At 40.2% G+C, this 24,374-nt stretch overlaps 2 protein-coding genes across 12 annotated transcripts in view; one reads left to right on the top strand and one right to left on the bottom strand.

Annotated features, from left to right (window-relative positions):
- Window positions 1–1,966, bottom strand: part of ZFYVE26 (zinc finger FYVE-type containing 26) — an 87,588-nt gene extending 85,622 nt beyond the window's left edge. The window contains exons 1-2 of one of the 4 annotated variants that reach the window (XM_023546288.2): window positions 1,659–1,961; window positions 887–1,158 (exon numbers count right to left, since the gene is read on the bottom strand). In XM_023546288.2, coding sequence (XP_023402056.2) covers window positions 887–1,080 — 194 coding nt within the window. In that variant the 5' untranslated portion in view covers window positions 1,081–1,158; window positions 1,659–1,961. Of the gene's footprint in view, window positions 1–886; window positions 1,159–1,658 lie in introns of all 4 variants that reach the window. The other 3 variants (XM_023546290.2, XM_064292626.1, XM_023546292.2) reach the window with 3 other exon arrangements.
- Window positions 1,967–1,981: 15 nt separating this feature from the next.
- The window catches only part of RAD51B (RAD51 paralog B), a 717,077-nt gene continuing 694,684 nt past the window's right edge, over window positions 1,982–24,374 (top strand). For all 8 annotated transcript variants that reach the window (XR_002785323.2, XM_003408521.4, XM_023546294.2 and 5 more), the window contains exons 1-4: window positions 1,982–3,345; window positions 8,591–8,704; window positions 12,384–12,497; window positions 22,870–22,986. Coding sequence is in view for 7 of the 8 variants with exons in the window: in XM_003408521.4 (XP_003408569.3) it covers window positions 8,621–8,704; window positions 12,384–12,497; window positions 22,870–22,986 (315 nt within the window). In the remaining variant the exon portion in view is untranslated. The remainder of the gene's footprint in view (window positions 3,346–8,590; window positions 8,705–12,383; window positions 12,498–22,869; window positions 22,987–24,374) is intronic.

The following is a 24,374-nucleotide window of genomic DNA, read 5'->3' on the forward strand; positions in this document are numbered from 1 at the left end:
TATAACAGCAAAAGTAAGGGAAATAAGGGAGAGACTGAATAGTACATTTGATTCCCCTACCACTAGTTGTTAATTAATTAAGGAAGAACTTCATTAAAAATCTAGGACGGAGAACAGATTAGTGGTTGCTAGGGGACAAAGAGGGAGGCACAGTGCCAATACAAAGAGCAGCACCTGGGAATGAGAGAGTTCTTTTGCAGTGATAGTTTTGTATCTCGATTGTGGTGGTAGTGACATGAATCTATACATGGATAAAACTGCACAGAACTAGACAAACACAAATGAATGCATATTTAAAAAAGGTGAAAATTAAATAAAGTCTGTAGTTTGTGTTTGTAGTTCAGTTAACAGTACTGTAATGTACCATTGCCAATTTCTTGGTTTTGATATTGTACTACAGCTATCAATCACCATTGGATGATGCTGGGAAAGGGTACACGGGACCCTTTGTCCTTGTTTTGCAACTTCTTGTGAATCTATAATTATTTCAAAATAAAAAGTTTTAAATGAGTTCACTCTCAGTCCTTTGTTAAAGCTACAACAACACCTTCAATTTCATAAGCAAGAAAAGAGCAGGGTTTGCTCTTTTGGAGGGAAAGAAAATAGTTCTCAATGCAGTTCCATTCATCTACTTTAATGATGATAATCAAGAAATGGTGGTTTTAGGCACACTTTGCTGGCCAGGTTTAAATCCAGTTCCAGATAATCCAAAACCAATGTTAATTAAACAACAAATATATATTATAGAGGCAAATTTGCAGAGCAGGCAAAATTCAGTCTGCCTCTGCTAATTCTTCAGAAGGTTGTTGGGTGGAGGACAATGACTAAATATTGAACCATGTACCTCCTGTCCTGTAATTGCCTTTCAGAAAGGATGACCGCTTACCTCAGCAAATGTGGACACACCACCAGGGCCTGAAGTACGTCTTCCACCCTCTTTGGGATATCCCCTTGTCCCTCGTGTAGCTGTGGTACACATGCCTGTGCCAGCTCCCATTCTCCCCTCCGCAGGCACTCACAGAAAAATCCCCAAAGCTGCTTCTGGGAGGCAGCTTCCTCTTTTCCAAATGGGTGCTGCATTTTCCCAGCAGAGTGGAGGGAGATGGAGCAGGATGAGTTATGCCAAGCACATCCTCAATTTCCTCGTTCGTGCAGTACCTCATAGGAACAACACAACCCACAGTGAGAAGAAAGGGAAGGAACTGTATTCAGACAAACCAGCAACTACCAGCCCGACTGGGAAAGGCGAGTCTCACTTTCCCAATTATCATTTTAAGTTTAATTTGACAATTTACTATTTCCTTTTGAGAGCTGCCACCTTTCCCCAAGGGGTGGATTCCATCTCTCTATGCGCATTCTTTATTTAATTAATATTTATCGTTGTATTTGCACACAACGCAGACCCATAACTTCAGGTCAGTATTCCCTCTTGCGCTTTAATGCTAAATTCAGCTCCAAATCCCCAGGTGGTTGCCTCCTCAAAGATGAGAAATTAAGCAGGAGTCCCCTAGCTTGAGCTCTCTGCTAAGAGAGAAGATTGAAGATCGGGAGGCTAATCTGTGTCAGAAGTGGAGGGCGGTGGGGGTTGAGGCGCAGGAATGATCCCTACAGGGGTCGTGGAGAGCGCCCCCACCTACTCTGGGGTGCCTCACACTCACCTGCTCCCCGCGCCCAAAGCAACTGAGCTTCCAGCGCAGCCATGTTTAGCTGTGTCAGGTGACAGATCCCACCCGATGGGAGGGGGAGTGACAATTTAGAGCGGCTACTCCTATTGGCTGAATGGAGGGAAGCCACAAAAGTTTCGCCATATTTGTTTGTGGCGCGTGACGCCAGAGCTCGGGACTAGGGAAAGGTAGGAAGCTCGGAAAGAACAAATGGGCGTCCCGCCTTCGGACCATCCCTCTTAGTTATGACAGCTCCTCCGCGCCGCCCTTTCAGTTATGCATTCGGCAGAGCAGGTGACAGGAATAGCTGTTTCCCTTAATTTCTTTTTTTTTGCTCTCTTTTCCCTCTAGAATTTGACGTCAACATTTAACTGAGCTCCAACCACGTGACAGTGTTTGCCAGGCTCTGGGGATACCCAGAGCAGTGAGACCTGAATTATTATTACTGTATCCAGTCGGCTCTCTTCTAATCCGGAAATTGAACCGTACGCTCTGAATTCCCATTTTCTGCCGCGTCCTTCCAATCATTTATTTGCTCATTCACTCTTCAACTGTAAATTGAACAGTGCTAGGCCCTATCTTAGCGGAAAGAGTTAAAACAGCTGAGTCAGCTATGGTCCTTGCTCTAAAGGGGCACATAGTGCAGTAAGGGGTGCAGTCAATACACAGAATTCAAGAACGAAACCAAACCTCTTGCAGCATGGTGGACTTCAACTAATGGCGACCCCAGGTGTTACGAAGGAGAACTGCTCAATAGGATTTTCTTGGCTGTGGATGGTCGGGCCTTTCTTCTGTGGCGGGCCACTAGATGGGTTGACACCACCAACCTTTAGGTTAGTAGTTAAGCACAAACACCACCCAGGGCCCTACCAAGCAGAAAACCCATTGCCCCCAGAGACAGAGTAGACCTGCCTCATAGGGTTTCCAAGGAGCGAATGGTGGATTAGAACTGCTCACATTTTGGTGTGCAGCCAAACGCTTAACCACTGAGCCACATAAGATAGAAGTCTACAAAGGAGAGATGAGAACAAGAAAAGGAGCAGACTTTTTGCAAAGATAATGATCTAATACAGGGTCTTAAAGTACCAGTTTACTGGGTTTCTTTTCTCATCGGAGCCCCTTTTAAACCAAGCCTCCTTTTGATTTCTTTCGTGTTCTTCTTTCACTACACACTCTCCCGTTTCAGTTTGAGCAATTTCATTCAGCGTATTTCAAACTGTTTAACAACCCCTTTTATAAAGCAAAAAGCAAACAAGCAAAATGCCCCCTCCCAAAAACTCTTCTATGAAGAGTAAATATTCAACTATTCCCCATAAAACTAGCATGCCTCTGCTCCTTTAAGCGATTTTTTAAAAAATGTGGAGATAAAAGAAGGAAAAGATAAAATTCCAAGCAAGGTTTTCCCTTGCTTCACAATCTCTTTGGTGGTTTGTCCTCACCGGATTTTGATTATCGCTATATTGAGAAATTTGCTCTGACCCGTACTGAAAGACTGATTATAGAGTGTGAACTACAATTCCCAGCAAGCAGGCGAACCAACCTGTTCCTGTTTCTGCCTCTGATTGGCTAGTGTAGCCTGGGAGACGACCCAACCAGCGCTTCGGTTGTTGCTATGCTGTGCTTTCGGCGGGGAACTGTGTAAGGGGTGGGGGAAACTTTGAAAGTTGGCTGCTGCAGACCGGTACTGTAAAGCTTCATGTGGGGGGCAGTTGTGCGGAAAGGGGGTGCGCTTATTTTTTCCCGCGCCTTCACTGGGTCCGCGGGCATTGATAACGGTGTCATCAGGGAGTCTCTTTTGGGTGCAGGGCACGCCCCCTTAGGCCAGTAGGGATCCTCACCCGGACCCGCGCGGATCTAGGGGCTTTTCGCCTTCTTTTGTGCGGATGCCTTTTTTGTGTGTGTGTGTGTGTGTGTGTGTGTAGGGAAGTTGCTTCTAGATTCTGGATGCTAGAGAAACCTCTTTTAAGGGAATTCTGGGATGATGTTTTCGCCTCTTAATGCCTCGGTCCCTTCCTCTCCCCCCTTCCCCCCAACCTCAGTGTTGGCATGTTGGAGATCCTCCTTAGGGGAAGTTTAGGGTCTGTCCTCCAGGTGATGTTGAAGGGGAGGTAGTTAAGAGCGGGAAATCTGGAGTCAGATCAGAGTGGACTGACTCCACCATTTGCTACCTGCTTAGCTTTGACTCGACGGCAACGGGTGGCTTTGTGCATGTTTCTCAAGTCAGTTTCTCAGTATCCTGTAAAATGGGGTAAAATCAAAGCGCTTGAAACAACGTCTGGCACGTAGTAAGCACTCAATAAACATTAACTATTGCTGTTACTTCACAGTTTTCATCGTATATCTGACAGGATTTTTCTTTTCCTGGTTGGGGGAGGAAAGAGGTTCAGTCTTCAGGGCTGAATATCACTGTTGTTGCTGGGTGCTCTCTAGTTGATTACAAATGATAGCGACCCTATAGGACAGAGTAGAACTGCACTATAGGGTTTCCAAGGCAGTAATCTTTAGGGAAACAGACTGTCACCTCTCTCTCCCCAGGAGTGGTTGGTGGGTTGGAACCACCAACCTTTCCCTTAGCAGCCAAGCACTTAACCATTGTGCCACCAGGACTGCTTTTGAATGTCACGATTTACCCCATATATAAGCATGCACACACATACAGTCTCTAGTGGGAGAAGCAAACATGCAAGTCATAGTTATACATTGATAAGATTATAGAACTGTTCTGAACAAAGTTTGGTGAGAACATTTGAGACTGATGTGGGGTGGGGGAAGGTTTTGTGGATGAAAGTCAAAGAGGCAGGATGGCAAGTTTGCGCAACCTACCAGTATACTGACATTGTTGGAGAGCAGGTCACATGAGGCAGCACATAGATGTTTGCTGAATGAATTGATAATGATCATGATTACTAATTTTGAGCACAATGTGCAAGCCACCACTCAAACAAATCCTTTAATTCTCCCTGTAACCTTATGAACTAGATGGTAGAATTATCCTTGTTTTACAGTTGAGGAAATTAAGGTACTGAGAGAAGAAGTAACTGTCCAGGAAGGTCAGGACCTGAACCTTGCAGTCGTTGTATGAATGAGGAGGAAGTAAGGAACCAGTTTATGAAGGATCTTTATGCAGTCCTGAGAAGCTTGAAATTTATCCTGTGATGTGAGGGTGCCATAGGGGATTGATTTTAAAGGATGGGAGTGGCAGGATCAGAGCATTTTTTTTTTTTAATTTTTATTGTGCTTTAAGTGAAAGTTTACAAATCAAGTCAGTCTCTCACACAAAAACTTATATGCACCTTGCTACATACTCCCAATTGCCCTCCCCCAATGAGACAGGCCGCTCCCTCCCTCCACTCTCTCTTTACATGTCCATTTTGCCAGCTTCTAACCCCCTCTACCCTCTCATCTCCCCTCCAGGGAGGAGATGCCAACATAGTCTCAAGTGTCCACCTGATCCAAGAAGCTCAGTCCTTACCAGCATCCTTTTCCAACCCACTGTCCAGTGCAATCCCTGTCTGAAGAGTTGGCTTTGGGAATGGTTCCTGTCCTGGGGCAACAGAAAGTCTGGGAGCCATGACCACCATGGTCCTTCTAGTCTCACTCAGACCATTAGGTCTGGTCTTTGTACGAGAATTTGGGGTCTGCATCCCACTGCTGTCCTGCTTCCTCAGGGGCTCTCTGTTGTGTTCCCTGACAGGGCAGTCATCGGTTGTAGCCGGGCACCATCTGGTTCTTCTGGTCTCAGGTTGTTGTAGTCTCTGGTTTATGTGGCCCTCTCTGTCTCTTGGGCAGAGCACCTTTTTAAGGAAACTACTTCTGGCAGGATTGTGACACTGACCTGATGTTTGCAGGCCAGTTGGGGCTAAACAATGTCACCGAATTGTACATGTAGAGACTTGAATTGGTGTATGTTTTTGCTGGGTATATTCTCAACAACAACAAAATAAAATATTTTAAAAAATTGAAAAAGAAAACCCTGTGTACGGCAACAGTCTGATCCATTGCAGGGTTGTCATGAGTTGGGGCTGACTCAACAACAGTTAACAACAACCACTGCAACAACAGTTCCTAGGGCTGCTGTAAGAAACTACCATAAACTGCTTAGTTTAAAACAAAAGAAATTTATTTTCCCATTGTCTAGAAGCTCTAGAGGAGATTCTGTTTCTTGCCTCTTCAGCTTCTGTGGCTGTCAGCATTCCTTGGCTTGTGGCTACTTACTTGAATCTCTGCCTCTGTCTTCTGAGGCCTTTTCCTCTGTGTCCTGTCTTCTCCTGTCTCTTGTAAGGACAAATGTTACTGGATTTAGGGTCCTCCTGGATAATCCTGGGGGAATCTTGTCTTGAGATCATTAAGTTAATTATACCTACAAAAATTCTTTTTCCAAATAAGGACACATTCATAGGTTCTAGGGATTAGGAAGGAGCCCTGATAGTACAGTGGTTAAGTGCTTGGCTTCTAATTGAAGGGTCCTCGGTTGGAACCTACAAGCCACTCATGGGAGAAAGATGTGGCAGTCTGTTTCTGTAAAGATTTACAGCCTTTGAAACTATGAGGGGCAGTTCTATTCCGCCCTATAGGGTCTCTATGAGTTGGAACAGACTTAATGGCTAGAAGTTTGGTTTTTGGTTTGGGAATTGTTGTTAGGTGCTGTCGAGTTGGTTCCGACTCATAGCAACCCTACGCACAACAGAACAAAACACTGCCTGGTCCTGCGCCATCCTCACAATTGTTGCTATGCTTCAGCTCATTGTTGCAGCCATTGTGTCAATTGATCTCGTTGAGGGTCTTCCTCTTTTTCGCTGATGCTTCACCTTACCAAGCATGATGTCCTTCTCCAGGGACTGATCCCTCCTGATAACATGTCCAAATTATGTGAGACGAAGTCTCGCCATCCTTGCTTCTAAGGAGCATTCTGGTTGTATTCTTACAAGACAGATTTGTTCGTTTTTTTGGCAGTCCATGGTATATATATTTTCTTCTCCAATACTGCAATTCAAAGGCGTCAATTCTTCTTTGGTCTTACTTATTCATTGTCCAGCTTTTGCAAGCATATGAGGTGACTGAAAACACCATGGCTTGGGTCAGGCACACCTTAGTCCTCAACATAACATCTTTGCTTTCAACGCTTTAAAGAGGTCTTTTGCAGCAAATTTTTTCAGTGCAATGTGTCTTTTGATTTCTTGATGGCGGCTTCCATGGCTGTTGTTTGTTGATCCAAGTAAAATGAAATCCTAGACAACCTCAATCTTTTCTTCATTTATCGTGATGCTGCTTATTTGCCCAGTTGTGAGGATTTTTGTTTTCCTTAATGTTGAGGTATAATCTGTACTGAAGGCTGTGGTCTTTGGTCTTCATCAGTAAGTGCTTCAAGTCTTCCTCACTTTCAGCAAGCAAGTTTGTGTCATCTGCATAATGCAGGTTGTAAATGAGTCTTCCTCCAATCCTGATGCCCCATTCTTCATATAGTCCAGCTTCTTGGATTATTTGCTCGGCATACAGATTGAACAGGTATGGTGAAAGGATACAACCCTGATGCACACCATGCTGTATCCCCTTGTTCTGTTTGAACAATTGCCTCTTGTTCCATGTACAGATTCTTCATGAGTGCAATTATGTGTTCTGGAAATCCCAGTCTACGCAATGTTACCCATAGTTTGTTATGATCCATACAGTCAAATGCCTTAGCATAGTCAATAAAACACAGGTAAACATCTTTCTAGTATTCTCTGCTTCAGCCAGGATCCATCTGACATCAGCAATGATATTCCCAGTTCCATATCCTCTTCTAAATCTGGCTTGAATTTCTGGCAGTTCCCTGTTGATGTACTGCTGCAGCCGCTTTTGAATGATCTTCAGCAAAATTTTGCTTGCATGTGATATTAATGATATTGTTCAATAATTTCTGCATTTGATTGGATAACCTTTCTTGGGAATAGGCATAAATATAGATCTCTTCCAGTCGATTGGCCAGGTAGCTGTCTTCCAAATTTCTTGGCATAGATGAGTGAGAACTTCCAGTGCTGCATCCGTTTGTTGAAACATCTCAATTGGTATTCTGTCAATTCTCGGAGCCTTGTTTTTCTCCAGTGCTTTCAATTCAGGTTGGACTTCTTTCTTCATTACCATCAGTTCCTGATCATATGTTACCTCCTAAAATGATTGAATGTCGACCAATTCTTCATGGTACAGTGATTCTTTATATTCCTTTCCTCTTCTTTTGATGCTTCCTGCATAGTTCAATATTTTCTCTGTAGAATCCTTCAGTTTTCCAACTTGTGGCTTGAATTTTTTCTTCAGTTCTTTCAGCTTGAGAAATGCTGAGCGTGTTCTTCCCTTTTGGTTTTTCTATCTCCAGATCTTTGCACATGTCATCATAATACTTTACTATGTCTTCTTGAGCCGCCTATTGAAATCTGTTCAGCTCTTTTACTTCTACATTTTTTCCACAACTCATCTGGTCTTCTGTCATTAGTGTTCAATGTGTCAAATCTATTCTTGAGATGGTCTCTAAATTCAGGTGAGATATACTCAAGGTTGTATGTACTTCGGCTCTGGTTTGGGAATTAGGATGTGGGCATATCTTTTTGGGGGCTACAGTTTAACCCATTACAATAGCCTTCCTTGATTTTGGAAACCCTGGTGACATAGTGGTTAAGTGCTACAGCAGCTAACCAAAGGATTGGCAGTTCGAATCCACCAGGTGTTGCTTGGAAACTCTATGGGGCAGCTCTACTCTGTTCTGTAGGGTCGCTATGAGTCGAAATCGACTCGACAGCACTGGGTTTGGTTTGGTTTTTTGGTTTCCTTGATTTTGTCAGTAATATTTTAAATACTATACATTTCATTTTGCATATAGAGAAGTTTGACGAATTTTCTATTTTGGGTAGACAACCTGCTATCACTTATGATGTTTTTTGACTCTTTTCAAGGTTATTTTTTTCTTTGCTGGTTCTGGAGGCATGGCTGGCAAGAAACTAAGACGAGTGGGCCTATCACAAGATCTGTGTGAGCGTCTACTCAGGCACCGAATTGTTACCTGTCAGGTAAAATTTATTTATTTTTTTTCCCAAGGAGAAAATTTATGTTCCAATTAATTTTAAGTATACCTTAAAAATAAAATAAAAAAACAAACCCACTGCTGTTGAGTCGGTAGGTAAGAGTAACCTAGTAACTCTTAAATAAACCTGAAATATGAATATCCAGGTTTACAGAAAAAAAAGAAAAAGATAAATGATGGTGCTCCTTCATAGGCTAATTTTAAATAACAAGCCACTTAGGTTGCATTTTGAAATGTGATTTCATTTACCTGAACACTGTATTTGCATTTTTGGGGGAGAATGTTCATGTTTGAACCTTGGAAACATTGTGCTGAGTGAAATAAGCCAGTCATAAAAGGACAAATATTGTATGATTCCATTTATAAAAAATATTTAGAATTGGTCAGTGTAAAGAGACCAAGGAGCCCTGGCTGCACAGTGGTTAGGTGCTTGGCTGCTAACTGAAAGGCTAGTGGTTTGAACACCCCAGCTGCTTCACCGGAGAAGGATGTAGCAGGCTGCTTCCATAAAGATTTACAGCCTTCGACATCCTGTGGGATAGTTCTACTCTGTCCTCCTAGGTTGCTAGGAGTTGGAATCAACTCAATGGCAGTGGGTTTAGTTTTTTTTTTTTTGCATTTTTTGGGGAGAATGTTCTTGACATAAGATGTGCTGCAACTGTGCCATGTACCGTATTTAGGATTCCAGAGAATTTTGTCCATTTCTAAGACATTTTTTCGCTAACATGAAAAAGTTTCCTTTTCAAAGCAGGAGAAATTATAAGCTAAGATCTTTTTTCTACTGATGGAATCAAAAAATTGTATAGAGCAGGTACTGCATTTTTAAGCATAGTAGTAAAGCAAATTTCTCTTAGAAGGTTAAATAAGATTTAAGGTTTTATAAATGAAAGAACTGAAGAAAATATTCAAGACTTGAGTTGCAATATTGAAGGATTCTATGGGCAAAATATTGAGCAATGAAGGAAGCGTTAAAAAAAAAAAAAAAGGAAGGAATATGCAGAGTCACTGTACCAAAAAGATTTGCTTGACATTCAGTCATTGCAGGAGGTAGCATATGATCAAGAGCCGATGGTACTGAGGGAAGAAATCCAAGCTGCACTGAAGACATTGGCTGCACTGATGGAATAGACCAAGTATCAACTGAGATGTGTCAACAAATGGATGCAATGCTGGGAGCGCTCACTAATCTATGCCAAGAAATTTGGGAGACAGCTACCTGGCTAACCAACTGGAAGAGAACTGTATTTGTGCCCATTCCAAAGAAAGGTGAGCCAACAGGATGCAGAAGTTATTGAACAGTATCATTAGTATCACATGCAAGTAAAAGTTTGCTGAAAATAATTAAAAAATGGTTGCACCAGTACTTCAACAGGGAACTGCCAGAAATTCAAGCCAGATTGAAAAGAGGGCATTGAACGAGGGATATCATTGCTGATGTCAGATGGATCTTGGCTGAAAGCAGACAATACCAGAAAGATGTTTGACTGTGATTTATTGACTATGCAAAGGGATTCAATTGTGTGGATAACATTGTGAAGAATCGGAATTCCAGAACACTTAATTGTGTTCGTGAGGAACACAATAGATCTAGTGGCAGTTGTTTGAACAGAACAAGGGGATACTATGTGGTTTAAAATCAGGAAAGGTGTATGTCAGGGTTGTATCCTTTCACCATACTTATCAATCTGTATGTGGAGCAAATAATCCAAGAAGGTGGACTATATGAAAAACAAAGCATCAAGATTAGAGGAAGATTCATTAACAATCTTTGATATGTAGATAACACAACTGTGCTTGCTGAAAGTGAAGAGGACTTGAAGATCAAAGACTACAGCCCTCAGCATGAATTACCCCCCAACATACAGAAAGCAAAATCCTCACAACTGAACCAGTAAGCAACATCATGATAAACGGGTAGAGATTGAAGTTGTTAAGGATTTCATTTTACTTGGATCCATAATCAATGGCCATGGAAGTAGCAGTCAAGAAATCAGATGACACATTGCATTGGACAAATCTGCTGCGAAAGACCTCTTGAAAGTGTTAAAAAGCAAAGATGTCACTTTGAGGGTTAAGGTGTGCCTGACCCAGGTCACAGTATTTTCAGTTGACTCATACACATGTGAGAGCTGGACAATGAATGAAGAAGACTGAAGAATTGATGCCTTTGAATTATGGTGCTGGTGAAGAATACTGAATATATATCATAGACTACCAGAAGAACAAACAAATCTGTCTCAGAAGAAGTACAACCAGAATGCTCTTTAGAGGCAAGGATGAAGAGACTTCATCTTATGTACTTTGGACATGTTATCAGGAGGAATTTGTCCCTGGAGAACGACATCATGCTTGGTAAAGTAGTGGGTCAGTGAAAAAGAGGAAGACCCTTGATAAGATGGAGTGACACATTGGCTGCAACAATGGACTCAAGCATAGCAATAGTTGTGAGGATGGCTCAGGACCGGGCAGTGTTTTGTTCTCTTGTAGATAGGGCTGGTATGAGTCAGAACTGAGTTAATGGCACCTAACAACAACAACAAAGTTTTATTTTAGGATGTTATCCTTAATAAAGCAGATTTTCAAAGCATGCTGTACTTTTTAAAAACTTACTTTGTGTATTAAAGGTATCTTTGATTGATTCTTTTCTTATACCCTTAAAATCTTCGTGTTCGTACTTTGAAATGTTTTTAAAAGCATGAAATTTAACATTTCATTCCATAGTCAAGTTTTTTTTTTTTTTTAATTGTGGTAAAAATATATACAAGGAAGCGTTTGTCATTTCACTATTTTTTACCTGTACAAGTCAGTGACATTAATTCCTTTCATCACGTTGTACAACCATCACCACTATCCAGTTCCAAAATTTTCTACCACCCTTACCAGAAACTCAGTGCTCTGCTCGGCAGTGGCTCTCTTTTTCCGCCTCCCTTCTGCCACTGGTAGCCACTAATTAACTTTGATCCCTTTAAAAAAAATTTTTTTTTTTTAAAAAAATATTTTACGTAAGTGGGATCATACAATATTTGTCCTTTTGTGACTGACTTATTTCACTCAGCATAATGTTTTCAAGGTCCATCTGTGCTGTAACGTGTATCAGGACATCCAGAGTCAGTTTTATCTTCTCTCAATTTATCAAATACTTTCCCTGAGTGATCTACTAGCTGAAAAGGAAACGCATTTCAACCTGACACTTTGTGGGCATGTATTTGTGCCTCGTCTCCTTCTGGCACAATTGCAGTGCTCATATAATCCTGGGTTACATGCTGCTACTGCTGTGTGATGTTACTTGTTGTGTCCTAAGCTCATTGACTAATAGAGTTCTGGTAAGTATAATGAGTAGGAGTTTGCCACTTAGCTTTTATGCTTGCAGGAAATTTTTCAGTTTTCAAACAGTGAACATTTGATGAATTTAAGTGTCTGATATGCTGTGGCTCCTCTGGAATATACTAACTAGATTAGATGATTAGAAGGTAAGACTATATCATTATATCTCTCACTTAAGACGTATTTAGGGGAAAAGTATTGTAAGGAACACGTAAATCTTTAATCTGCAATAAGTTACACTTTTATCTACACATGGATGGTATCAATTGAAAGTTTTCTTTTAACTCCAATATCTTTTAAACACATAATATGTTTACAATATTCTCTTTGTGCCTCTTTAGGACTTTTTGTGTCTCTCCCCACTGGAGCTTATGAAGGTGACTGGCCTTAGCTATGGAGGTGTCCATGAACTTCTCTGTGTGGTCAGCAGGGCCTGTGCCCCACAGATGCAAACGGTATTTCTTTTTTTAATTCTCTTTTATAAATGATCCTCTATCACGTTGAAACTATTTTTTTGGGATGAGGACAAATCAAAAATAGAAATGAGCACCTCAAAAATATCAACTTTCACACCATAGAGTTAGTCTTCTAATTAGAATATTTGTGAAAATTTTATGTAGATTATAAATTCATGGAAGATAATTCCTAATTATGAGAATTAGAAGGTTTTTTTCCCTGTAACCGAGGGTGATATTTCAAAGGGTCGTCTTTTCCTGGTGTTTGTTTGGGTAGCATTTGTGGACTTCATGCCTAAATTATAAGACACTCTTAATTTTAGCATTCCCCTGTCTCTACAGTGCTAACCTTTAGGATCATCACTTACTCCACATCATAAACTACACATAATTGTAGTTATACTTGCTTGTTGATTGAATCAATGATACTTTAAAATTTATCCTTACTCTTAAGAAAAGTTGAAGTCTTTTGTAACAAGCCCTCATCAAATTATTCTTTTTTTTTTGTACTTTTTGTCTCATTACTGTAACTTTTCAAAATGTAGGTTTTGTGCATAGGAAAGATACTGTTTTTCCCAGAATGAAAGCTGCCTGAAAATATGTTTAATGCTTTACAAATATATCTTTCGTGTGGGTTGTAAATTACTCACTTTTCCGTCCTCTATTGAAATTTGGTAACCACTAAGCAACGAAAACAAACTGAACCAAACCAAACCCGTTGCTGTTAAGTCGATTCCGACTCTTAGCGACCCTTTAGGACAGAGTAGAACTGCCCCGTCGGGTTTCCAAGGCTATAAATCTTTATGCAGGCAGACTGCCACATCTTTCTGCTGAGGAGTGGTTGGTGGGTTCGAACCGCTGACCTTTTTGGTTAGCAGCTGAGCGCTTAACCACGGCAGCACCAGGGCTTCTTCCTGACCAGTAAAGTATCATGTCATTCTGTGAAGAGGGAAGGAAGGAATGTTGGTTTTGTTTGAAACTTTTCAAAATAATGAACAGTTAAAGTACTTTCTTTTGTTCAGATTTAGCTTATGATCTAAGAAAAATACAGGCAGGGTAGACAGAGGGAGAATTAGAATCACAGTTAGAAATTCACACTAGTTGTAGCTTTATCATTGATTTTGTTGCTTTGAACAGCTTGTTTGGTTTTATGGGAGAAGTTAGACAGTTAAAATAAAATGTGATGACTCTGTGGCTCGATTCAAATTAACTTGTTATTACTTTGAAGGTTGTAAAGCACCAGGAGAACCTTTTACTTTGACATCTGTCATTCTATCTGGTCAATATTTGTGGCATATTTCCAGTTAGGTAATTAAATAAGAAAGAATGGGCCAGAAACTCAGCTTTAATCTCCATTTCCATTACCATTTTCAGTTGACGTCTCACTACTATTTCTAATATCCAGTTCTAAAATCCATTTCTCTCCTTTGCCCTGTATTCACTTTCATAGAGTTCTTTAGATTTGAGTTCTGCCTTAAATAATTGCCTTAGTTTAGTCCTTTAAGAAGGTTTTTTTTTTTGTCATTGTTGTTCATTTACTTACTCATTTTTTCACTCATTCATTCCCTGAACTTGTATTTTTTGAATGCTAACCATGTATCAGGTATTTTCTCAGGTATTGGAGACACCTTGATGAACAAGATACGTAAAGCTCCTGCTGTCATGTAGCTTACAGTCTACTGGGGAAGTCAGACACTAAACATATAATGACAAAAATAGTTGATTAATTGTAGTAGTCATAAGTCCTTGAAGGAAAAGTACAAGAAGCTTTAACACTTATTAACAGGGAATATTACTTAGTTTAGGAGTCAGGAAAGACTTTCCTGAGGAAGTACCACTTTAGCTAAAGCCTGAAGGACGAATAGGAGAAAGATAGGCAAAGGGGTTGGGAAGGGAGGTGACATGGTAATAAAATCAGGCTGGTGTGACAAGAGATGAAGCGAGAGAAGTAGGCAGGAGTCAGATCATTAGGGCCTTGAAAACTGTATTAGGAACTTTGGACTTTATTCTAAGAGTAGTGCGAAGCCATAAAAGGTACAATCTAATAAGTGTTTTTAAAAATGAGTCTTAAACATAGACAGGTAATTGAAAGGGAGCAAGAAATTGGTATTCAGGCAGAAAATGATTGTGGCTTGAATTGTTAGTGTGCTATTTAATGCAGAGGGTATAATGTGGATAAGAACGAGATTTAGAAGGAAGAATTAATAGGATTTGGTGATTGTTTGGCTGTGTGTGGTGGTGAGGTACAGGAGAATGTCAGAGACGATTCCCTGATTTTTGCTTTGAGAAGTCAGGTAGTATGATTTACTGAGATAAGGAATATTGAGAGAAGTGGTTTGAGGGAGGCAGATCATGAAATTGGTTTAGTAGTCGTTGAATGTACAGTGCTTGTGAAATATGGAATGGAGATACGAAATAGGGGGTTAAATATATGGACCTGGAGCTTAAGGAAGAGGTCTGCAGTAGAAGTATACGTTTGGGAGTCATTAGTGTAACTATGGCAGTTGACTCTGGGAATGGAGGAGCGATTGTCTAGACTGTGTATACAGCTAGAAGATAAAAGTACTCAAGACCAAATCCTTAGTGGTACCAACATTTAAGGGGCACATTAGACAAGGATGAGCCTGAGAAGAAACAGCCACCAAAGTAGAAGAAAAACTGGTAGAGTGTCATATCACAAAATTCTTTTATGTCTCATTTATATGCATAGTAATGTTTCTGAAGCCTTGTTCTGTTAGTTCATTTTATCCCTTTTTTTGAATTGCCAAATCTGTTATTCTGGTAATTACGTTTGTAGGTATGAATGAAGTACTTTAATTATGACAGACAGAGCTGCCTTTACATGTTTGCTAAAATGTCCCTGCGCCCACCTGCATTACCCGATGATAGCTTGTAGACAATATTCAGATATTTCTAAATCATGTGCAAACCACATGGTTTTTACCGAAGCATTCCTAGTTATTTTATGCACCTGAATATAAGCTTAAAAAAATCCAATGATAAACTGTGTTTTACATGATCTAAGAATTCAGTAGGTAAGATTACATAAGAGTGGGCACGTATATTGTTCATAAATAGTAACACACTGGTCTTCCTACATCCTTACAAAGACGGAAGAGCCTTGCATTTGGGACATGAATTCAGTAACTTGTGAACTTGATGTGGCTGAAACCAGGTCTGTTTGGCTTACGACTGTATTCTGAGAGCCCATCTAAGTACTGTATATGGCATGCAGTAGGCACTCAAATAATATTTTTGAATGAATGAGTAAATGATTGCAGTTCTACGGCTTGACCTCAGTTTATTTGGGCAACTTAATTAAAACAGTAGTAATTTTTAATGTTAAAGTTTGCAGAGAGGCAAGCATTCTTATACATTGTTAGTGGGCATGGAAATTGGTGTGGTCTTCTTATGAGCAATTTGAATTTAAAATATTTATACTCCTAGGTAGTTACACATCTAGGATTTTTTTTTCCCTTAGAAATTACACAATAAAATAGACAAAAAATGTCTACGTAAGGGTGTGCACTGAAATATTTCTTATATCAAAAATTGGAAACAACCTAAATAATCAATAATAAGGAAGTGGATAAATTTTATTATATTTATATGATGAAATATATAGGCATTAAAATATTCTTTGAAGAATTTTAATAACAGGAGAAATGCTCAGCATATAAATGTTGGGTAAAAAAGTAGGCCTTAAAATTGTATTTAGAGTACAAGGTCAGTTTTCTAAAAATGAAATCTAGATGTGTGAGTGTATATAACCTATGTTATCAATAGTAGTTATCTAGGATTATGGAGTTATGCTGACTTCTGTTTTTTTTTTTGCAGGGGCAGGGGACGGAATCCAGCAACAATTCTTGTTTCCCCTCCCCTTTTGGAGTCATCTTTGACAAACCATTTAACCTCTCTTCCTCTCTTAGTCTCAATATTTTAGCCTCTGTAAAAATTGAAATAATTACACTAGGGTGATTGTGAGGATTAAATGAAATACTGTGTGTAAACTTAGTGCAGCATATGGTAGATATGCAAAGAATTTTCTTTACCTTCCTGTCCTTTCCTTTTTGTTCACAATTTCTGAACTGTGGCAGTATCTGAAAGGGCAGACATTATTTGCTTCATATCTATCTTAGTCATCTAGTGCTGCTATAACAGAAATACCGCAAGTGGATGGCTTTAACAAAGAAAAATTTATTGTCTCTTAGTCTAGTAGGCTACAAGTCCAAGTTCAGGGCATCAGCTCCAGGGGAAGGCTTTCTCTCTGTGTTGGCTCTGGAGGAAGGTCCTTGTCATCAATCTTCCTCTGGTCGAGGAGCTTCTCAGTGCAGGGACCCCAGATCCAAAGGACGAGCTCTGCTCCTGGCGCTGCATCCTTGGTGGCATGAGGTCCACTGCCTCTCTGCTCCCTTCCCTTTCCTTTTATCTCATATAAGGTAAACCGTGGTGCAGGCCACACCCCATGGAAACTCCCTTTACATTGGATCAGGGATGTGACCTTAGTAAGGGTGTCACAATCCCACCCTAATCTTCTTTAACATAAAATTACAATCACAAAATGGAGTACAACCACACAGTACTGGGAATCATGGCCTAACCAAGTTGACACATATTTTTGGTGTACACAGTTCAATCCATGAGAATATCCTAGGGTAGCAACTCTTTGTGCAGTGCCCAGGAGAAGGCAAAACTAAACTGAAATGTAAAAAAGAACATTACAAAAGGGAGGGTGTCTCAAAAACTCTTGAAAGAAAAAGGAAACCTTAGAAAATAATCATCTTTTAAAAATCAAGTTAACATTTAATATCCTAGGAAAGATTAATAAAAGTAATTATAAAAATAATTTTCCCTGTAGGGTTTTAACTTTTATAAGTCTAAATACATCAGAATTACCAAAATCAAAAAATGAAATAACTCAAATTCTTTTATAGTTGAGTATAAGCACTTAGGGCGAGAAAGGAGAATTTCAGAATTTTATTACGTTAGAAAAACTTCAGATATACTAGGTACCTGGCTTTAGATTCTTCACTAGTACCAGAAACTTATATCCGCATTACAATTACCCTAGGTTGGGCCACCTTTCCTTTTCTTCTGAATGATAACAGTATCCTCCTAAGAGATTTCCTTGCTTCTGCTGTTGCCCACTTTCATGATAATCTTCACAAACCAACCTGACCATCTCTTTGAAATAAGAATTTGATGTACTAGTTTCCTAGGGCTGCTCTAACAAATTACCACAAACTGTGTGGCACGTTGTCTGATATAGTGCCGGAAGATGAGCTCCTCAGGTAGGAAGGCACTCAAAATACGACTAGGGAAGAGCTGCCTCCTCAGAGAAGACTCAAACTTAATGATCTGGATGGAGTCAAGCTTTCAGGACCTTCATTTGCTGATGTGGCATGACTCAAAGAAGAAACAGCTGTAAATATCCATTAATAATTGGAACTTGAAAAATACGAAGTATGAATCTAGGAAAATTGGAGGTCAATAAAAATGAAATGGAATGTATAAACATTGATATCCTAGGCATTAGTGAGCTGAAGTGGACTGGTATTAGTCATTTTGAATCAGACAATCATATGGTCTGGTATGCTGGGCGTGATGGTTAAGTTTGTGTGTCAGCTTGGCTAGGCCTTGATTCTTATGTTTATGTGTGTATGTGAACACTCCCATGATGCAATCTTCTGTGAGTAGCCAATCAGTTGAAAGAGAGTTTCCTTGGGCGTGTGACCTGCATCTGAATATAAGCAGATGTTCTCACTTTTGCCTGCACTCGATCCTGCAGCTGGCTCTGGTTCGTCTGACCTCCGGTTCTTGGGACCTAAGCTAGCAGCTTACCTGCCAATCTTGGGATTCGTTGATCTTCACAGTCTGTGAGCAAGAGCCCTGCTTTCCAACCTGTTGATCTTGGATTCACCAGCCTTTGCAGCTATGTGAATCAGGAAGAACCTCTATCTTGATCCACGGACTTGGGACGTTCCAGCCTCTACTATCGTGTGAGCCGTTTCCTTGATCTAAATCTCTCTCTATGTATTTATATACTTTACTGGTTTTGCTTCTCTAGAGAACCCAGCCTAAGACGCTGGGAATGACAAATTGAAGAGGAATGACATCGCGTTCATCGTCGAAAAGAACATTTCGAGATCTGTCCTGAAGTACAATTCTGTCAGTGATAGGAAGAACAGTTAATATGACTATTATTCAAATTTATGCACCAACCACTAAGGCCAAAGATGAAGAAATTGAAGATTTTTACCAACTTCTACAGTCCGAAATTGATCAAACATGCAGTCAATATGCACCGATAATTATTGGCAATTGGAATGCGAAAGTTGGACACAAAGAAGAAGGATTAGTAGTTGAAAAATATGGCCTTGTTGATAGAAATGATGCTGAGATCACATGATAGAATTTTGAAAGATCAATGACTTCTTCAGTGCAAATACTTTTTTTCAAAAACATAAACAGTGACTGTACAGGTAGACCTCCCTAGGTGGAAAACAGGAATCAAATTGGCTATGTCTGTGGAAAGAGACTATGGAAAAGCTCAGTATCATCAGTCAGAACAAGGCCAGGGGCCAACTGTGGAACAGATCGTCAATTGCTCATATGCAAGTTCAAGATGAAGATGAAGAAAATTAGAAAAAGTCCAAGAGAACCAAAGTACGACCTTGAGTATATCCCACGTAAATTTAGAGACCACCTCAAGAATACATTTGACGTGCTGAACACTAATGACTGAAGACCAGATGAGTTGTGGAATGACATCAAGGACATCATACATGAAGAATGCAGGAGGTCATTAAAAAGACAGGAAAGAGGCGGGGCCAAGATGGCGGACTAGGTGGACACTACCGCAGATCCCTCTTGCAACAAAGACTTGGAAAAACAAGTGAATCGATCACATACATAACAATCTACGAACCCTGAACAACAAACACAGATTTAGAGACGGAGAACGAACAAATACGGAGAGGCAGCGATTGTTTTCAGAGCCTGGAGCCAGCGTACCAGTCAGCGGATTTTCTGGAAAAACTAGTTTCCCAGTGATGGCTCGGAGACAGCAGTCCATATCAAACCACATAAAGAAGCAGACCATGACAGCTTCTCCAACCCCCCAAACAAAAGAATCAAAATCTTTCCCAAATGAAGATACAATCCTGGAATTATCGGATACAGAATATAAAAAACTAATTTACAGAATGCTTCAAGACATCACAAACGAAATAAGTCAAACTGCAGAAAAAGCCAAGGAACACACTGATAAAACAGTTGAAGAACTCAAAAAGATTATTCAAGACCATAGTGGAAAAATTAATAAGTTGCAAGAATCCATAGAGAGACAGCATGTAGAAATCCAAAAGATTAACAATAAAATTACAGAATTAGACAACGCAATAGGAAGTCAGAGGAGCAGACTTGAGCAATTAGAATGCAGACTGGGACATCTGGAAGACCAGGGAATCAACACCAACATAGCTGAAAAAAAATCAGATAAAAGAATTAAAAAAAATGAAGAAACCCTAAGAATCATGTTGGACTCTATCAAGAAGGATAATTTGCGGGTGATTGGAGTCCCAGAACAGGGAGGGGGGACAGAAAACACAGAGAAAATAGTTGAAGAACTCCTGACACAAAACTTCCCTGACATCACAAAAAGACAGGAAAGAACTATGCCAAGAAACTTGGAAGACAGCTACCTAGCCAACTGACTGGAAGAGATCCATATTTGTACCCATTTCAAAGAAGGGCGATCCAACAGAATGTGGAAATTACCAAACGATGTCATTAATATCATGCACAAGTAAAATTTTGCTGAAGATCATTCAAAAGCAGTTTCAGCAGTACATCGACAGGGAATTGCCAGAAATTCAAGCCAAATTCAGAGGAGGACGTGGAACCAGGGATATCATTGCTGATGTCAGATGGATCTTGGCTGAAAGCAGAGAATACCAGAAAGATGTTTACCTGTGTTTTATTGACTACACAAAGGCATTCGACTGTGTGGATCATAACAAATCATGGATAACATTGTGAAGAATGTGGATTCCAGAACACTTAATTGTGCTCATGAGGAACCTATTGATAGAACAAGAGGCAGTTGTTCAAACAGGACAAGGGCATACTGCATGGTTTAAGGTTAAGAAAGGTGTGTGTCAGGGTTGTATCCTTTCACCATACATATTCAATCTGTATGCTGAGCAAATAACCTGAGAAGCTGGACTGTATGAAGAAGAACTTGGCATCAGGATTGGGGGAAGACCTTTTAACAACCTGTGATATGCAGATGACACAACCTTGCTTGCTGAAAGTGAAGAGGACTTAAAGCACCTACTGATGAAGCTCAAAGACCACAGCCTTCAGGGTGGATTATACCTCAACATTAAAAAAAAAACAAAAATCTCCACAACTGGAGCAATAAGCAACATCATGGTAAACGAAGAAAACATGGAAGTTGTAAAGAATTTCATTTTCCTTGGATCCACAGTCAATGTCCATGGAAGCGGCTTTCAAGAAATCAAGCACCGCATTGCATTGGGGCAATCTGCTGCAAAAGATCTCTTTAAAGCGTTAAAAAGCGAAGGTATCACTTTGAGGACTAAGGTGCTCTTGATGCAAGCCATGCTCTTTTCAGTCACCTCCTATGCATGTGAAAACCGGACAATGAATAAAGAAGCCCGAAGAAGAACTGATGCCTTTGAATTATGGTGTTGTCGAAGAATATTGAATGTATCATGGACTGCCAGAAGAATGAACAAATTTGTCTTGAAAGAAGTACAGCCATAATGCTCATTAGAAGGAAGGATGGCAAGACTTCGTCTCATGTACGTTGGACGTGTCAGGTGGGACTAGTCTCTGGAGAAGGGTATTATGCTTGGTAAAGTGGTGGGTCATTGAGAAAAAGCAAGAACCTAAATGAGATGGATTGACACAGCAGCTGCAACAGTGGGCTCAAGCATAACAATGATTGTGAGGATGGCACCAGACCAGGCAGTGTTTTGTTCTGTTGTACATAGGGTTGGTATGAGTTGGAACTGACTTGATGGCACCTAACAACAACAACAACAACATGTAGCTTAAAATAACAGAAATTTATTCTCTTACCTTTTGGAGGCCAGTTGTCTGAAATCAAGGTATTGACAGGGTTGCACTCCCCCTGGAGGCTCTAGGGGAGATTCCATTCCTTGCCTTTTCCTCTTTCTTTTGGTGACTGTTGGGCATTCCTTGGCTTGTGGCCACTTCTGTCTGTCTGCTCTGTCTTTACATTACATTTTCCTCTGTGTATGTAATCCCCCTCTGCCTTTCTCTTATAAGGATATTTGTGATGGTATTTAGGCATCACTGGGATAATCCAGGATGATCTCCTCACCTCAAGGTCCTTAACTTAATTACATCCGTCAACACCCTTTTTCCAAATAAGGTAGCATTTACTCGTTCCAGGGATTTGATAGGGACATCTTTTTTTGGGGGTGGGGGGGATTTGTCTTACCACAGCCACTGTCAAGCTATTCTTTACAAACTGTGTTGAATATAATATCTTTTTGAAATGGTAATTTGATCCTGTCACTCCTTGTTGGTCTCAGCATAAACTCCAAACTCTTCAACAAGTCTCTTCATGATTGGGCCCCTGCTTATTTCTCTAGTCTCATCTCTTGCTACATCTTGACCATGCTCCATCTTGTGACTGTGCTAAATGGACTTTTAAAGTTTTTTGTAGCTTTCCTTAGTTTCTATTTCATCTCTTTCTTGCTTCTTGACCTTTCTTTGTGCATTCTGTCCTCTTTGGCAGAAACATTTACGTTTCCCCTGCCTGTATAATAGCTATTTCAGATTTTAACTCAGACATCCCACTGTTCTATGAGGTCTTCCTGGATCGCACAGTCCTGATCAGGTGTACGGTCTCTATGCCTCCATTTTCCGTACCACAATGTTGTTTATTAACCGAATTGTAATTGCCTGGTTTTTAGTCCTAAGCCCTGGTGGCGCAGTGGTTAAGAGCTCAGCTGCTAACCAAAAGGTCAGCAGTTTGAATCTACCAACCGCTCCTTGGAAACCCTGTGGGGCAGTTCTACTGTGTCGTATAGGGTCGCTATAAATTGGAATCGACTGGATGGCAACAGATTGAGTTTTTTTTGTTTCGGTTGGCTATAAGAACTGTGAGGACAGGGGCTCTATCTGTTATATTGTGTCCTCATAATCTAGCATAGTCCTTAGCACATAGTAAATATTTGTTGAACAAATAAATAATGCTGTAGAAGAAGAAAAGATGGACTGGGATTACAGCTGCTAAAGTTTAGAGATTTGGAGTTGCTTTATGTTTTTGAATAGTTTTGGAGATTGAAAAGAACATAATCTTCTTCTTGTTCAGGCTTTTAGGATGAAGACCCAAAGGTCTGCTGATCTCTCGCCAGCATTCTTATCTACTACCCTTTCGGCTTTGGATGAAGCTCTGCATGGTGGTGTGGCTTGTGGATCCCTCACAGAGGTAAAGGAGAAACTTTCCACATCTTCTCCCACTGACCTATAATCTTTAGAGCCAAGGGAAAAGTTTTACTAAAACACTTAAATTATTTCATGAACATTAATCTGAATTAAGTTATAACTTCCTGAAAACCGTGTTTGTTTTTTTCCTTCATCTCCATTCGATACCTTGTACGGCTCATGAAAAGGAGGCATTCAAAGAAATCCTTATTGGCCGATTGAAATCTGTTTAGGTTACTGTTTTTCTTTAAATTAACTTAATATTAATATTATGAAATAAAATTATGAAATAATTTGGGGGAATTAAAAAAGGGTCACTACTTTGTAAATTAGGAAGAAAAATTTGAAATTTTACTAACATTTGGGCAACTTATAGTATTAAAGTGGTCTATTTTTATTTCCTGTTACTGATAAAATTTGGTTCTGAGAAGTGATAGATTGTTGTATTAGTTATGTATTCTTGTATAACAAATTATCCTCAAATTAAGTTGCTTAACACAATGGTGAACATTTATTATTCCTCATTTTCTGTGGGTCAGGAATTTGGGTGGGCTTAGTAAGGCAATGTTGTGTAATGATGTCAGGGCTGCAGTCATCTGAAGGCCTTGGAAGGGCTGAAGGATTTGTTCCAAGCGAGCTTACTCACATGACTGGCAAGTAGGTGCTGGCTGTTGGTAGGAGGCCTCAGTTCTTCTGCACATGGGCTGTCCACAGGCTGCTTGAGCCTCCTCATAACATGGTGGCTGACTTCCCACAGGGAAAGTGATCCGAAAGAAGGCAGAACAGAATTGATGAAGCTTTGGAAGTTATACGCTGTCATTTCTGTCACATTTTCTTCATTTGAAGTGAGTCATTAAGTTCAGCTTAGATTCAGGGGAAGGGAAATTAGGCTCTACCTTTTGAAGGAAGAAGTGTCAAAGGATTTGAGGATATCTTAAAACTGCATTGGTGTGTTCACAAGTCCTAATGTGGTAACTTGATAGACTATGTTTCCCAGTACACTCCCGAGGAACTTCTTGTCTGAAGGTCCTGGGGTCACAGATACTTTAAACACATTTTTGAACAAAAGCAGACTCTTCATACATTCTGACAGTTATAATTTAACTGTAGACGTTTTCCTTCAAGATGAAAGTCCTGATTTTATACGTACATACACACACCACACACACACACACACACACACATTTAGATACTATACCTTATTTTATGCCCAGCCTTCCAAGAAATAGTTAAAGATACATAAATGTGCTATGTGTACCTGTTGCCATAGAGATGATTCCAACTCATAGTGACCCTATAGGACAGAGTAGAACTGCCCCAAAGGGTTTCCAAGGAGCAGCTGGTAGATTCGAACTGCTGACCTTTTGGTTAGCAACTGGGCTCTTAACCACT

The sequence above is a fragment of the Loxodonta africana genome, chromosome 10 (assembly GCF_030014295.1).
Source record: "Loxodonta africana isolate mLoxAfr1 chromosome 10, mLoxAfr1.hap2, whole genome shotgun sequence".
In the NCBI taxonomy this organism is placed as follows: domain Eukaryota; kingdom Metazoa; phylum Chordata; class Mammalia; order Proboscidea; family Elephantidae; genus Loxodonta; species Loxodonta africana.